At 38.7% G+C, this 16,210-nt stretch overlaps 1 protein-coding gene across 1 annotated transcript; it reads left to right on the forward strand.

The window, feature by feature from the left end:
- Nucleotides 1-92: 92 nt before the first annotated feature.
- Nucleotides 93-15,597, forward strand: cwf19l2 (CWF19 like cell cycle control factor 2). Its single transcript, XM_077541015.1, has 19 exons — nucleotides 93-401; nucleotides 824-934; nucleotides 1,639-1,752; nucleotides 1,949-2,065; nucleotides 2,230-2,349; nucleotides 2,862-2,955; nucleotides 3,457-3,572; nucleotides 3,711-4,167; nucleotides 5,581-5,809; nucleotides 7,677-7,776; nucleotides 8,128-8,229; nucleotides 8,709-8,822; nucleotides 9,359-9,496; nucleotides 12,147-12,359; nucleotides 13,560-13,676; nucleotides 14,382-14,537; nucleotides 14,624-14,704; nucleotides 14,894-14,995; nucleotides 15,266-15,597. The coding sequence occupies exons 1-19, from the start codon at nucleotides 219-221 to the stop codon at nucleotides 15,404-15,406; spliced, it is 2,805 nt and encodes a 934-aa protein (XP_077397141.1). The 5' UTR covers nucleotides 93-218; the 3' UTR covers nucleotides 15,407-15,597.
- Nucleotides 15,598-16,210: the final 613 nt, after the last annotated feature.

Raw genomic sequence — 16,210 nt, forward strand, 5'->3', positions numbered from 1 at the left:
ACTTTCTGCTTGTGCATCAGTTAGAACTTGATGCAGACCAGGCTGACACACATAACAATACTACTTCCAGTTTATGGTTCGGGGATTTGCTGTGGGTGGGTGTAAGAGGTCAGGCAGGCATACTGAGGAGGAAAAGTGAAGATGACCTGTGGGATCTTATTACACAGTAGGCCGTTAAGAGTAACAATCGGCATAGCTGAACTATTTTCAGTCTTCACATGCTTGTTTTGAGAAGAACTGTCGACAAACCCCCTCCAACAGCCGTAAACAACTTACGACATTGCAGTCGTTTCATTTACGGCAGTGTCATGGCGGCGCACGGAGTTAGTTTTGAGAGTTCAAGCAGCATAGCTGATCGGAAGGACATTAAACGACAGGCACGACAAGATGCACTTGAAAAGGTACAGTCTAACAATAGCTAACTATTTATGTATTTCAAACCCAATTTGACCCGCGTCGAAACATTTGTTGATACTGCCCTCACACAAGCTAGCAGTAGGCTAATGGCTAATGTTATTGTTACCGATTATAGCCAAAACTGTACAAACACGGAGCTGATACGAAGCTGATAGGACTTGCCGGCTGTATTTGCCCGATGTTTTATGTCTGGCAGCTATGCCGTGTTTACAATGCTTGTTATCTACCGGTACTTGCTTCCAAGCTGTGTTTACAACGTTCCCTACACAGAGGTGATGCTGCTAATGGTGTAATCTGTCTACACATGATCAGTCCGGCTCATTTGTGTCTTTTTCCTATGAGAGCAGATTCGTTTCTTTAGTGTTTATAATTGCATCTATCGATTCTTTCACCCCACACTGTTTAGGCCAAGCAACAGTATGAGAGAGAGGAGAGGAGGAAGGAGCTGAAGCGGCAGAGAGGGGAAGATACTTGGATGCTCCCCGAGGTTACCGACAGACTGAAAGAAATAGAGGACGTAAGGCACAACCTTATTTCCGTCTATTGTTTAGTAATCGATAACTACTCACTTGCTGAAAAGCATCTACAGGATGCCTAGTATGCGATGAGGATGAGGCTAAAATCAAACTTTGATAGATCGAGGCCAATAAAACAAATGGTAGGTCTAGACTACTGAGTCAATGAGTGTACGTATTAGCCGCACCCACTAAAACAAAACAGAGCTTTCTCCACATCTACTGTAATCACTGGTTTATAAGTCAGATAGTAAACAAACACAAGAGAAAAACAGAAACTGCCAACCTTCTTGGAGGAAATAAACAGCACAAAGTAACGCAAAAATGAAAATCCTGCTAGTGTCAGGTTGATTGTTTTCAACTTAAAGACTGTATGTTGGGTATTTCAATATGCTTTTCGGCCTGATGAGGCCGCATCCACTCCATACAAATGGTCATAACGTTCACAAACTTAGCACACAAATTGTAGGAGCGATAAGATTAAAAATAATAATACTAATAAAATACATGGATGGGTGACACTAATTAATAAATAGTGCCTGATCCAAAATGTCACAAAAATCGAGGCGAAAAAGACCTATCTCATGTAGTCATTAGTACCAGTTCAGCGATTTAATTAAAAAAAATAAAATAAAAGAAAAAAAAAAGGGGGGGGGGGGGGTTTGACACACACCAAAAAAAAATCTCACCTGCTTTTCCTATACAGGAAACCTCTGTTAAAAGCAAAAAGAAGAAAGAGAAGAAATCTAAAAAGAAGGAGAAGAAAAAGAAGGACAAGAAGGCGACAGAAGCAGCAGATGGCTCAAGTGACACCCCAAATGTGAGTTAATTAAATCCTCTAATTTATTCACAGCATATTGGAAGTCAGAACAAATGTCATTGTTAGAAAGTACATAATTTCCCCGCTATACCACAGCCCTGCAATATTCATGCATTTATCTAAATTGCAGAAATCCTCGCTATATTCTGGTAATCTGTGGTTCTTTATCTTTCTTTGGTTCTGCTTTATTTCTCAGGACTCAGCTGATGAGTGGGTTGAAGCTGAGCCTCAGTCACAGCCTGCAAAAGCCTGGAAGGTTTCAGAAAAATCCAAGTCTCCAGAGAGCAATGGCGACTCAACTCAAAGTGTCCAAGTACTATTTCCATTCTGTTCCCAACTGTGTTAGGATATGTTGTGTCACTCAATAATTTAAAACAAATTTGAATATGCCGTTGGTTGTTTGAAGACATTTCCAAGGATGATGTTTGTTTTTCCATCTATTGATATCTTGATATACTGCGTATCTCTTTCCTGTAGCGAGATGAATGGATGACTTTTGACTTTTTGGCGATGAAAACAACATCGACGGCAGAGAAGAGAGCTGAAAAAGACAGACAGAAAGAGGAGGAGCGTGCCAAAGCTCAGGCCATTGAACAAGTGTGTATAATGTTTAATTTGTTTGACTGTTTTTCTTCTTCTGTCTGATGCACAAAAGGACATAATGTCATATGCGTAGGAGTAAGATGGTGTTAATTTTGCTTACTTTCTGGTTGCCAAAGTAACAAAGTGGTGCCGGTGCGTCCTGCATTGTCTAAATTCATCCTCAAAGACTACAGTAAATGTTCACTCACTCACTCCCTCACTCCCTCACTCACTCACTCACTCAATACAAGATGCAATACGCTTCGTTTTGATAAGAGATATTCTTTTAATAAGTCAACATGTATGTTATCATTTCACTGGGGGTGTAGCAATTGTCTATTTGATCCCTGCTTTACCTAACGATGAGTCCATGGTCTCATTCCACCACTCAGAGTCACCTGGGAGAGGCTCCAGTTGTTAAATGAATATTTATAAATAAATTATCAATGAAGTGCCTGATTCTAGTTTTGGATGACAGGGAATGGGAGAGGAGTGTACATAATCATTTGTTGTGTTTTTATTTTTAGGCTGGCTTGCACAAATTAGAACTTAACCCGTACTGGAAGGATGGTGGAACTGGCCTGCCCCCAGAGGAGATGGCTGGTACTGCTGCAAAGAAAGGTAACATTGCTACAAGACTTATGTTCGTGTTTTGAGATTTTATTTTACAAAAAAATGGCAAGAAGGGCCATGGTGTGAAAAGTAAATAAAAATTAAGGAAAATTAGGACTCTTGATTATGTAAATTCTCATTAATCCAGATTATTGAATGGATTGTGCCGTAGATGGCCCATGGGATATGTCCACCCCATCATAGACACCCTTGATGCATCCGGGATCCTGGAGAAAAGGCAACATTGTACAGATAAAGACGAAATCATCACTTAAATTGATCAAATTAATTAATCACCCAAAAAGCCATGTTTCAAAAGCCTTAGGAATGCGACACAATAAATTAGATTGCTATCTAAATGTATTGGATATCAAGCCCTAATTTCCATCCTAGTTGTTGGTTCACATTTCACAGCATACTACAAAAATTATTTATTGATTTTTGGAAAGGAAAACTACCATTATTTCAATTGAAGACATAATTCTAATCTAAAAATCAATCTTCCAACAGGTTCAGTGGTGAATGACGGCGGTCTGAGTTGGCTGAGGAAGAACTACCAGAGGATGAAGGAGCAAGCAGAGCGAGAGCAACGCAGCCTGGATGATGTGGTGGCAGACCGATACGGCGTAAGGACTGATCAATGGCTCACTTACAATTCACATGTTGCTGGTTCATGGAAAAGCCAGCAAGATGATTGTGTTGACACGGCGATGCTCACACAATGAGGCATCCACCTAGTTTTTCATTTGTTGTTTATTTTGCAGTCAATGAAGGAATTCCAGCAGCGACTTGCTGAGGCAGAAAAAGCTGTTTATGGACATAAAAGCAGAAGAGACTGGGACAATATGTCGAAAGGCCGGCGATTGGAAGGAAAGGAGAGCCGAGAGAGGTGGCGGAAGAAAGGAGACGAGATGGAGAGAGATCAGTGGAGGAGATATGAAAGAGACTCATCACCTTCGTCCCATGAGAGATATTCTGAGAGGGGAATTTATCGAGAAAGAGAGAGAGATCGAGACGGTGGAAGAAACCCAAACAAGGATGAAGATAGGTATAGGGGCCGAGACAGAGGGAAGGAACGGGATGAAGAGAGAGAGAGAACCAGAGATAGAGAGAGGTCCAGTGTCACATCCTCAACTGAAAAAAAATTGAGTCAATGTTCTTCCTCCCTTGGGTCACTGAAAGGCCGTTTTCTCAAGCCCGGAGAAGATGACGACAGCAAACGTGAGTTATTATACCTCTCTGATTTATTTATTTGGTTATTTACTCATTTAGTTATTAATGAATAGAATGCCCTTATGTGGGACACATTAATTTGAAATTTTAAAAACAATTAGATATAATAACTGATTTGATTCATATTTCAATACATGGGGTGGAACAAGGACTATTCCATTTGGTTTGATTCAGTGGGATTATGATTCGATTTGATATGGTATGGCTCAGTTTGAAAAGTTATACAGTGAAATGAGTTTACAACCTAACCCAGTACTGTAAATGTGGCATTTCCTCCAAAGATATATCCAATAAAGGCAATTTCATATGTACAGTATGTCAATATATTTTAAAGTGGAATGGTTCTATTTTATGCACTCAAATCTTTAAAATCAAAACCGATGTTCCGATTCAAATAGTTTTTGTTACTCTCCTAATATTGACTAATCAATCTTGAGCTTGTTATACACAGTAGATCTAGATCTATATGACCTGGTCCATACTCGTGCCTCCACAGGGGGACATAATTATTGGCACTCTTCTGTTAATGAGCAAAATAATCACTTAAAATAACTTGAAACAAAATTAATTGTAAATATAAAAAAGACAATTAACTAATTAAACAGAAAAAGCATTGCTTTATTAGTGGTCCAACCAGGTCCCATTATTTATTATTTTTGTCCATGCCAGTTTCATTATTTTTAAATATTTTTTTACGATCATTGGATTGGATAGTACAATAGTACTAAAGTACTGCCTTATTTTCTGTCCATTTGCGCGCCGTGTATTTTCAAATGTACCATATTCAAACATTTTCCGATCACCTCATAACCAGCATGCGAATACTCCCAAGTATCAGGTAAATCACAACACATTGTGAAGGTTGGGCAGCGGCAACACACAAATAAACAATATTAAATGTAGTCGACGTGGACAGATCTGGGAATTGGGTGGTTCAGTGCGTCAGCATTACTCCACTGGGAAACATCTGCAATCCTTTTTCCATATTTAATGGCCTGTGCACCTCTAATGTGCCATATTTACACCATTTAATGGTTGATATGTTCGCTGTTATGTAGCTTCACAGAAGGTGTTGTTTTTTTTTTTTAGTCACTGTGGGCGTGTTTGGTTAGATTTATACAAATCTGTGTGCAATGATGTCAGTCGTATGACCTATCTCTGTTTACGATGCAGTTGACTTGATATATTTCTGATTCATCATGTCCAATTATGTATTTTTGTTTCTGATGCTGCTATGAGCGAGTACTTTGGAGAATTTTGTATTTCAGTGCATAAAAAAAAGACAGTATTATCACATATTTTTATCGTGTCACTTACTTTTGCCTACATAGCATTTTGCTTAAATTCTACATGATGGCATATTAATTTGCCTTGAAAGTTTCAGTATGCTTTTTATTGCAGCTCCAGAGCGCCCTCCTCATAGAGCTCGGTCCTCTATGGGATTCTTGAAACCCACCTCAGACGATGAAGATTCTGGTCCACGAACAACAAGCACTATGGCCTGGAAGAGTGGCGGTCCGGCCCATGAGCCTGAAACTTTGGAAAAATCTCAGCATGAGAAAGTGCAAGATGCTGCCAAGCTAACCCCTGCTCCTTGCGATGACAAGGCTGCTGCAACGACAAAATCCAGGTCAGTTGTCTTTTCAACCGAGAGAGAAAATGTGTGGAACGTGTTTTATTGTTGAATTTCTTCAAGGGGACTCAACAAAGAAGCAAGTGTGAAATTACACAATGAAGTCACTTTTTAACGAACTGTCTATTCTGAAAATGGGTTTTAAGCAAGCTGTTAAAGTTTTGGCTCAAGTGTGTGATGTCACATTTCTTATTGTGTTTGCTGAGGTTGTGAATAATGCTCTAAAAGACAATCCAGTGTTAGTAGTGACTGTCAGTCCATGACAATCCCTGACAAACAGCACCTAGCAAACATTACAACAGTACAAACCCCTCCGCAACTAAACCTTTCCATAAATCTGGCCTGACTGTGTTTCTTCTACTTATGTTCTGTTTAAAAGCACCTGCAGGAATTCTTCAAAAGCCCTGCCTGCAATTTTCCACGTTAGTCATCATATTTCCAGAGGATGTTCTGTCAAAAGGAAAATCTGTGTCTGTTGAAAGAGCAACATATCCATCTTTATATATGGGCTATTAAACTCATCCTGCTGTGTCATCCTTTAAGCAACTGTCAGTCCATTTTCTTTCTTAATTAAATGAGTCATCACACTTGAGAGAGTCTTTGCGACATTTACTGTGATAAATCTGAGAATATTTGTCCATTATTACATCTTGCTATCTTGTTTCAAGTAAACTAATTATTGAAGTAGATTCCATTTTCCGTACTGTATGTTAAATTAGACTATTGCAACATGTACGTAACTACCAGACAGATATCGTGTAAATTATATTGCTCAGTTTTGATTGTCACAGTCAGAGACGTAAACCGTAAATGACATCTTTATTGTGGTTGAAGTTTTCAGTGGTGTACAAGTCAACTTTTTTCATATAGCACTTTCAAAAGAGCCACAGCTGTCACAAAGCGCTTACAGAACACATAAAATGGTAAATGGACTGCTTTTTATATTCACCATATGGTGCCCAAAGCGCTTTACAAAGCCTCACATTCACACACACACATTCATACACAGTAGTCAGCTTCTGGCATGTAGGGCGCTGCCAGGTCTACTGGTTCAGTGTCTTGCTCAAGGACCCTTCAACGTGGTCACAAGGGTTGAGGATCGAATCCGCAGCCTCCCAGTTGGGAGACCACCACTCTACCACTGAGCCATGCCATCCTTTAACTGTATTTGATCGTGCTGAGATGTGTTTTTAATATTTTGACCTTTTCGTGTAGTAAAGAAAATCACAAAAATGTGTTTTTAGTTGAACATGTAGCCTTTTTATAATTCACTGTTGTCTGTAGCTCGGCTTATTCCTTTTGCCTTTCAGCCATTATCAACTCACCTTTTGGAGAATACTCAAAAACCTTTTTTTAAATCTGAAGAAAAAAAAAAACGGAACTTTATTTACCCAGAACAAATTAATTACCCAGAATCCCATTTTCCACCTGTCTTTACAATGCCATCTGGTGATGAAAATACAGTAAAGTCTTTTTAGTCATTCTTTATTTTTGCCTCATTTTCCCGAGTTTGGTTATTTGGTTAATTGGCAGATTCCCTGCAGCACAAAAGGAGTCTAAAGTGTTCTTACCCCATTGCATTGAGCAATGAGAGGTGTAACAACCCAGAACGTGGCTTTACAGACGTTAATGAATCAGAACAGAAAAACATGGTGAGAGATGAGAAAAGACAATTACCTACATGCTCCACATAGCTTCCCCCATTGACATTTAGAAATGACGGGGATATTATGAATATTTTCCATCCATTTTCTTTTTCAAAAATGTGATACAAGTAGTGCCGAATATCAAATCAGCATCCGCATGTTTTTAGGCCACATTATTCCCTTTTTCTTAAGTGTTTTTTTTCCCTGCTTGCTTCAAGTGAGAGCGACAGTGATGCGGAGGAGCTTCCACTTCTTTCTGAGGAAGAGATGAACAAACTGGGCGCCAAACTAGTCAAGGCTGAAATTATGGGTAACACGGTAAGTTGGCAACCTGATTTTTTTTTTTTTTTACTGAAATGTGTTCTTCATAGCTTATCATTTTAACAATACAAATCTTGGCGAAATGATGCGCAACAAAGCTGAAACTTGGAGAAAATAGCGTTTATTGATCTTTACCCGTCACTCCCCACACAGTGTGTCTTTTCACATCTGTGCATTGATCAGTGTCAGCATCTCTTAGTACAAAGCTCTCTTTTAATAATCCAGAAGATTTAGCAAATTTTCAACGATTTGATTTTAAAATGACAATCAATCGAATTAATTAGATTTATTGCCTAACCCTAAAATGAATGATTTAAAACTAAGAAATATTCTGTGACTCTCTTTCAGGCCATGGTTGAGAAGCTAAAGGCCCAGCTGGATGCAGCTCACAAAGCCAAAGAGAGCCACGCGGCACAAAATAAGCTCCACGAAACAGCAAGATCTAATCAGGTCTGAATATATGTGTAGCTATGCATACTTAAGAGAATTTGTGTGAGTAATCCTGGTCATGGGCAGAGAATCACGAGTTCACACTAACCTCCACGGTGGTGTTGCTGCAGATGTTCATGTGCAAGTACAAGTTGTGAGTAATGGTATGCAAGTTGTGGCAGATTAATCGTAACTGTGATAAAGTCCACTGCAGAACTTCTCAGGAAAGAGCAATAGTTCTTAAGTTTTAGTGCACTTATCAGCTAAGAGGCTCACTAAGGCTCAAAGTGATGGAGTGCTCTTGACCTGCGCTTGTTGGAGGTCCTCCCAGTCTGTCTTGTTATGGAAGCTTTTTGGCTTATCTTCATCTTTTGCAGCTTTGACTCAAGTTCATATTTACGTTGTAGCCTGAATGTGTGCAGTCGTAACTCATGACTGGAGGACATGATATACTGTATTCCCTTCCTCCTTTTTCTGTTTCATCTTTCCATCTCTACAAGAGTGAAGACCGGGAGCTCATGTTATTCAGAACTGATCACTCAGGTCAAGCCTGGCCTGTCAAGCCCCTGTCAGGACCTCAGGAGCCCCGCGGAGGACGCCGGAAGAGGAAGGCGGTAAGGGATACACAACAGAACAAAAAAATATGACTACTGCCAAACATCGTTTAGTGACAAAAAATGAAGCTTCATGAAGCACTTGCTATATATTTTTGACTCCTCTAGATGGTACTCTTGGTTTAAAGATGAGATCTAGTGCAATGGAAATTGATGACATTTCTGCTGCATCTAACCAACAGTGCTATCTAGGAGTAAAAAAAAAAAAAATCCCGAGTACTTTATGAAGCTTCATTTGTTCATCGATACTTTACCTCACTGATGTGACTGGAATGTGAGGTTTGTATACAGTATGTTGTTGGTCTTTTTTTTTTTGGAGGTAATATTTTCATTGGTAGTGATTAACGGTGATTTGATATTATTATGCAAAATTGATGAAAAACAGAGTGACATTTGGTTTACCGAGTGAGGGAGTTGGTTTAAAAAAAACTTGAAGATCATTAAAAAACTAAATATATTCATAGCTGATATACTGTAATGTGAACAGTCAAGTGACGTTAACATGTTTTTGGCATGTGCAAACTCACTCTGTCCAGATTAAGACTCACGTTGATGGGCAGCGGGTGAGATACTTCCAGGATGACGACAGTGTGGGTCTGAAGGAGATGGTCAGGCGGGAGAAGATGAGCTCAGCACAGGATCAGAATGCCCTCTACTCTCGAATGGCTGCCAAGGTAAGAAGGCACTTTTATCACAAACGGTGCAGTGCTTAGCACGGCACAGAAAAAAAATGGTGACCTTGAAGGTTTGTAAAGCACTGGCCATACAAACATAATTGAAAAAGCAGCCTGGCATCCTGAAGATAAGATTAGTTATTTCCCTAGGCTGGCAATTTAAAGGGGCCATGCTGTTTTAAGCCCCTGCACAGTTAAGAAATGATATATATATATATATATATATATATATATATATATATATATATAAAGGAGTAAAACTTATGTTTATCTGCCCCTGATCAACAACAAATAACACAAAATAAATGACAGCAAGCGGTCAAGACGCGTTCAATGTAACAGTCCTATAAAATTATTCAGCAGCATGTCCTTGTGCTATATGTATTTTTCCAGTAATTGAGCTTTTGTCACGTTTTTAAAAAATACAGATGGACTGAGATGATTTTGTTTTACAATCCAGGTTGTTCCATAAGCTGACACCATGAGTTGAAATACATCGTTCTTTTTGTTTTATTCTATATTTTGTTTTGGAGATAATATCTGTTCCTCTTAATTTATACTCACTTTCCCATTTTTTGAATTTAATTTGTATATTAACTGGTAACATTTCATGATGGGTTTTAAACATTATTTTGAGACGGTTAACCTCCATCAATTCAATAAACTTTAAAGTTTTTAGTTGTATAAATGGATTAGCGTGGTCTCCGTATCCGCAACCACAAATGACACGAATTGCACGTTTCATATTTAACATAAACATATTTAACACATATCGGAATACGACAGAGTATACACACCAAACTGCGCTGCTGGAAGTAATTAAAAAAAAAAAAAAAAAGTTACCGCTTAAGAGACAGTTCTGAACTGAGATGGTAGTAAACTTTAGCTTCTGACAGTTTACATAGTGTTGCAAATCAATTTTATTATTTTTCTTTTTTACATTAATGTATATTTCAAGCTGTTTACATGGTCTCAAATCGATTTTCAATGTATCGTTACATCCCTATTTTGTAACAGTAACAAGTGATATCACAACAAACAAATCAAAGCAACATGGTCTCGTGTGCTTTGGTCTTAATATGAATGCAGTACATGCCAATCTCCAAACACGCATGTATGCAAATATCTGGACCACAACCAATTACAGGTTTGCCACACCCTTCATTCTCTTATTGATTACAACAACCATGATATGTCTAATGTGTTTTGGAGTTGAACCAAACGGACTCTGGTGAGATATTAGGGTGTCTTGGAGTTCACTGGTTTCAGTCTTAAGCGCTGCATGTCTTGTCTCTCAGGAATATCTATTCCACATGTACGCATATAAAAATATACACCCATCCTGCACCGACAAACTGCGACGCTAAAAATATTCCCACAGTTACTATGGCAGTGCTTCTATAAATATGACTTATAATCACAGTTATAGGAGTGAAAATCGGTTTTGTTCCAATTATTCTTTCCCAGATCTCTATCACCTCATTTGTTCCACTCAATTTCTTTTGCTCTTTGTTTAATTAGCAGTACATTCTTTGTTTATGCGTGTTTCCCTCAAACTCTCTCCTGGTGCTCTTCCACAATCGTGTTGAATTAGTGAACCAATCTAAGCCAATTAAAGTGATCTAAGTACATCAAACAAGACTCGGCAATAAAAGAAATTCAATGGCATTTACAATGTAGGATACAGAATAAGTATTGAAATATGCAGCTCTGTGTCTTTGCATAATCTTTTGACATTATCTTAACGTTGAAGAACAGCTTCAAAATACAGTAGTTATGATGGTACACTGGCATGTAAATCATGTAAATGGAGTCGTACCTCTGCGATTGCCATGGCAACACTAGATCACCTACTTTAGTGCTTTACAATAGTGTTGGTCTTTTACAAAATTCTCTCGTGTGCTGCTCGCACTCAACCTGCATTATTGTTCAGTGTTGGGTGTGGTTTTTTTGTTTGTTTCTTTTATTTTAATTCCAATTTGCCTCAACCTAGTTAATGCAAATTTGTATTTGCCACAGTGTCTTAAATTAGTTTTCAAATCCACACTCAATTAGCATCCGTGTTCATTTTAATTGTCAGACAACTCTTTACATCCAGCTGAACATTTGGAGGCTGATATACAGACTAAATAATGTACATGATTATCATCATGTATGCAATTTTATGTACAATTGCAGCATTTTTTTTTTTATTTTTTTTTTATGGGCGGGGAGGGGTTCACACCTTCCCACAACGTCACCAAACTAATCCAGTTTTCAGTCTCACTCACTCCCCCACTTAGTCACATACACACACTTGAGCAGTGCTTGCCTTGCTCGCTTGCTCTCTTACTCTCTCTCCTCCCTCTCGCACGCACACATTTCTGCAATCTGTTGCCTGGTTACCATGACAACAAGAATGAGTTGTAGCTGTTGAGTCGATACTCCGTGTCCTGCAACTTGCTGTACATAGACTAGTGCATGCGTGCAGGCAGGCACAAAATAACACTAAGCCAGCACCTACAAACGTTAAGATGAAATATTCAATAATCATCTGCTCAAATATAATACATATCATATAATCCAAAAATCAACCCAGTCTCTTTAACAACCATCTTCTGTCTTACTGTGTTCTCCACCACCATTACTCATGTTCCAATGGACCCTCCAGGTGATGGGAAAGACGGACGGTGACAACTACACTCTGGATGACATTTTTGTGTCAAGTGCGGCACAAAAAGAGGGCGAAGGGAGAGAGGAGGAGAGGTTGAGGAACCGAGCCACCGAGGAGAGCAGGAGGCTGGCGACCTCCATGGAGAAATGTCGTCACTGTTTCAGCAGCCCGGAGCTCCAAAAGCACCTCATAGTGGCCATAGGGAGCAAGGTAATTAATCGTGAATGTTTGATCTTCTGATGTCCATAATGGAAATAATTAATGAGATGGAAAGCACGGCCAGCAGTGGTTTCACTGTTTTACCTTCAGGTGGATGCCAACAAATTCATGAAACTACAGTAGTATGTGTAGTAGGCTTTTATTTGCAGTAAAAAGGATAATGTTGGTGTAAAAAATTTTGAACAGTACAAAACTACAAACTTGAACACTTTTTAAAATGCATTTAACGCATTCGCTCTCAAACACATATAAATACATTCTATTTTAAATATTACCAGTGTCCCAAGGACGTATATATTTTTTAATTTATTTATTTTTTTAAAATTTTATTTTAATGCTTGAGCATACAGAAGGCTTTGATGCAACCACCGAACTGAAGAGAACGGTTGAAGCAATGGTAGTATTACAGTAAACGGCCAGCAGGTGGCAGCAGAGTATAAGAGATCAACCAGGGCCATGTTGCAACAAGCTGTTTTCCCCACAGTTTTAAACAGATTTGTGAACAATGATGAAACTTAGCTATATGCTAATGCTAATTACTGCAAAACGGGAGCAGACAGAAATATACTTATTTTTCCTGATGGAAAACTCTAATAATTTTTTTGTAGGTTCCATGTTTTTATAGCAATAGAACACAATATTCTGTCTTGCAAAACCCAGTAAAACAGCTGGGAGCGAAAGTGAAAGTGGCTGGGAGTGAATGAGTTAAGCATGTTTATTAAACAGCGTTTCAAGTGTTTTTTTTTTTTTCTTTTCCTAATGTTTGACTCCCAGGCTCTTAGAAAGTTAAATGAATACTTTAAAACATAAATAACGCCTTTCTCTCTTTTACAGTGCAATGTCAACATGCCATTTTTTTGGGTGTCCTGCAAAGTGATGATTTTGAAAATGCAAGGTTTTCTGCCCTAACCGGCGAGTAGTTACTTGTATAACTCCACTGAAATGTAGGCCAGCTTGTTACAATGTTACTGAACACATTCACTTTTCTTCATGGCCAAAGTTTGATAATCCTATCTCATTTTTTTAAATTTGTAAAGTAAGTTTGACTCTTTTGTTGCGGTTCTGAATATTATGACTCCTAACATCTGTATCGAGACCAAATGGTTGACAGTGAATGCAACAAACAAATGTATCACTATCTTTATAAACCCACTGCAATGTCCTTTTGTGTATGTGTTGTATTATATGCAGGTATACTTAAGTCTACCCGCAGGAGTGTCCATGACAGACGGCCACTGTCTCATTTGTCCCCTCCAGCACCACTGCTCCGCCACCACCTTGGATGAGGATGTCTGGTCAGAGATACAGGTGGACCATTCAGTTGTCTGTTAAACTATGTGGCAGTGGTTCTTAACCTGGGTGCAATCAAACCCCAGGGATTCAGTGGAGGTCAAGACACACCTGCAACTCAAAACAATTTGTGATGATATGCCCCACTTGGCCGTCATCACACCTGAATTTGGTGCGCTCAGTCATGTGATTCCTTTAGTATTGTATAATGCTATGTCGAGCAAAAAAAGAAAGGGGTCGGGTGAATATGTGCAATATGTATTCACATGGATAACGGAACATATGGTGTTCCGCAGGGTTCAATTCTGGGGCCTGTGCTGTTTTCATTGTATGTGCTACCCCTGGCGTCTATCTTAATAAGATAATATAAATATATAGTTGAGTCAACATGGTTTAAAATGCCAAGTTGAACAATTCTAGTCCAGCACAACTCGCTAGCTAGCAAAACTAAAGATACACAGCGCTTTCTGATTTCAAGGTGAAGCGAGACAGATTCAATGAAAAAGTTACCATGCCTGATCATTTTGTTCACCAGTTAACCTAATATATTTGTCTTGCATTTGAAAAAAACCCCATTTTATTTCTCAACAAAAAGGGGTCCAATTAATGTGCATAGGAAACTGGTGAGGTTCAGTGACTCCAACAGAGTTAAGAACCACTGCTATATGCTAATCAAACTTGCACATTACTGAGTTCACTTCCTTCCTGCTTTGTGCAATACAGCTGTTCAGACGCAGCTTGGTGCGTATGTTTGAGTCTCAGGAGCTGGACTGCGTCTTCATGGAAACGCACATGAACCCACGCAAGAAACGGCACATGGTCCTGGAGTGTATCCCGCTTCCTCGGGAACTGGGTGATATGGCACCTATCTACTTTAAGGTATGCGTGTTTGTATTTACATCATTGTAGCCAAACAGCACCAGTTTGTCCTCTCAAGGGCAGCCAATCTCATGTCTGCTCCCCAGAAAGCGATCATGGAGTGTGATGAAGAATGGGCCATGAACAAGAAGGTGGTTGACCTTTCTTCAAAAGACATCCGCAAAGCTGTACGTTTTTTGCCTTTTTGTTTGACTTCATACTAACCTAATATCTTTTTTTTTTTTTTAACCAACATGCCAAATTAGACCAATTTGTTTCCTTCGTGCTTCATGTTTTTGTCTCTCCCTCCTTCCTCTTCATTCATTGTCCTCTGTCGTGAAATGCTTTACGCCTGGTTAATTGTTTGTGTGCTGCAGGTTCCCCGAGGGCTGCCCTACTTTGCTGTCGACTTTGGACTCCAGGGAGGGTTTGCTCATGTAATTGAAAATGAACAGAAGTTCCCACATTACTTCGGCAAGGTCAGTTTATGCATTAACTCTTTCACACGATGTTTGCCCTTTTTGTTCTTAATAGATGCTAAATTGAGAATATTAATTTCTCTCTGTGTCTGTAACTCATTTTTTGTCTTTACAGTTGCGACCAGCCACTTGCAAAAGACATTAGATTGTAAAAGTAGTTTTTGTTTAAAAAGAAAAAAATCTGGAATTGAGAGAAACAAAACTGAAGTCAACCTACTTGTACTTTAAAACAAACTGTTTGAGTTGGATTAATCTTCCTTCCCATCACAGGAAGTGGTCGGAGGCATGATGGATTTGGAGCCAAGGCTTTGGAGGAAGTTTATACGTGAGAACTTTGACGATCAGAGGAAAAAAGTCCTGCAGTTTGCCCAATGGTGGAAACAGTACGATTGTACCAAGAGTGAGGCCTAACTGGACACATGCAAACACACATACACAGACTGACTGTGGAGTAAACCTTTGGTGCATCATCTGTGCATATAATATTGCAACCATAAACCTTAAAGATATTACTTACTTTTACAACCTGAAACATTTTTACTGAAATAAACATGAACAGATAACAGGATGCAAATACAACTAATAAATTTGCCATTTTTATATTTTTCTTGTTTTCTCATTTTTACAAAAAAAGGTTTAAAAAAAAAAAAAGTTATTTTCCCTTAACTCAATAAATAAAATATGTAATCCATACATCAGTTTAGCAGCATATTATAAAAATGTACAAGCACACCAACCAATATACTGGTTTGTAATAACACCTTTAGTTTCATTTCAGAATTAAGATTTTCTATGGGATACTATACTACAAAATACTCCTTCAAACGTGGGCCATTGATTGCATTCATTTGTTAATTAGTACACACACAATAAAAGTAGTTTTTAAAATAATTATTAAATAACATTTTGCACAAACAAGTAGACCCTGAGAAAAAGACAACTTGTTAATTCTGGCCTAGCAGACATGTTATCCATAACAGTCATGGAGGTCATAGAAAATACTAGATGTCGTTTTTGTTGTGGGTTGCATTAATTTTTTGCATTAGTTAATTTCATTAAATTGAAGACTTGCTAAAGGTAAGAGCTAATTCTCTCTCTCTCTCTGCTAATTTTATTCTCCAAGGGCAAAGTTGATCACGCACAGCATCTCTGTGTATATTTGCAATCGATTTCCACCCGTAAAGCGTAGTCGTGAATGATGGTTTTCGCTACGTG

Source organism: Festucalex cinctus, chromosome 13 (assembly GCF_051991245.1).
Source record: "Festucalex cinctus isolate MCC-2025b chromosome 13, RoL_Fcin_1.0, whole genome shotgun sequence".
NCBI lineage: Eukaryota > Metazoa > Chordata > Actinopteri > Syngnathiformes > Syngnathidae > Festucalex > Festucalex cinctus.

Excerpts from the sequence above, each read along its gene's own strand:
- cwf19l2 (XM_077541015.1), top strand. The coding sequence starts at position 219 with ATGCTTGTTTTGAGAAGAACTGTCGACAAACCCCCTCCAACAGCCGTA. Across the intron at positions 2,956-3,456 it reads TGGTACTGCTGCAAAGAAAG|GTTCAGTGGTGAATGACGGC; the intron begins GTAACATTGCTA and ends ATCTTCCAACAG. Across the intron at positions 12,360-13,559 it reads TAGTGGCCATAGGGAGCAAG|GTATACTTAAGTCTACCCGC; the intron begins GTAATTAATCGT and ends TATTATATGCAG.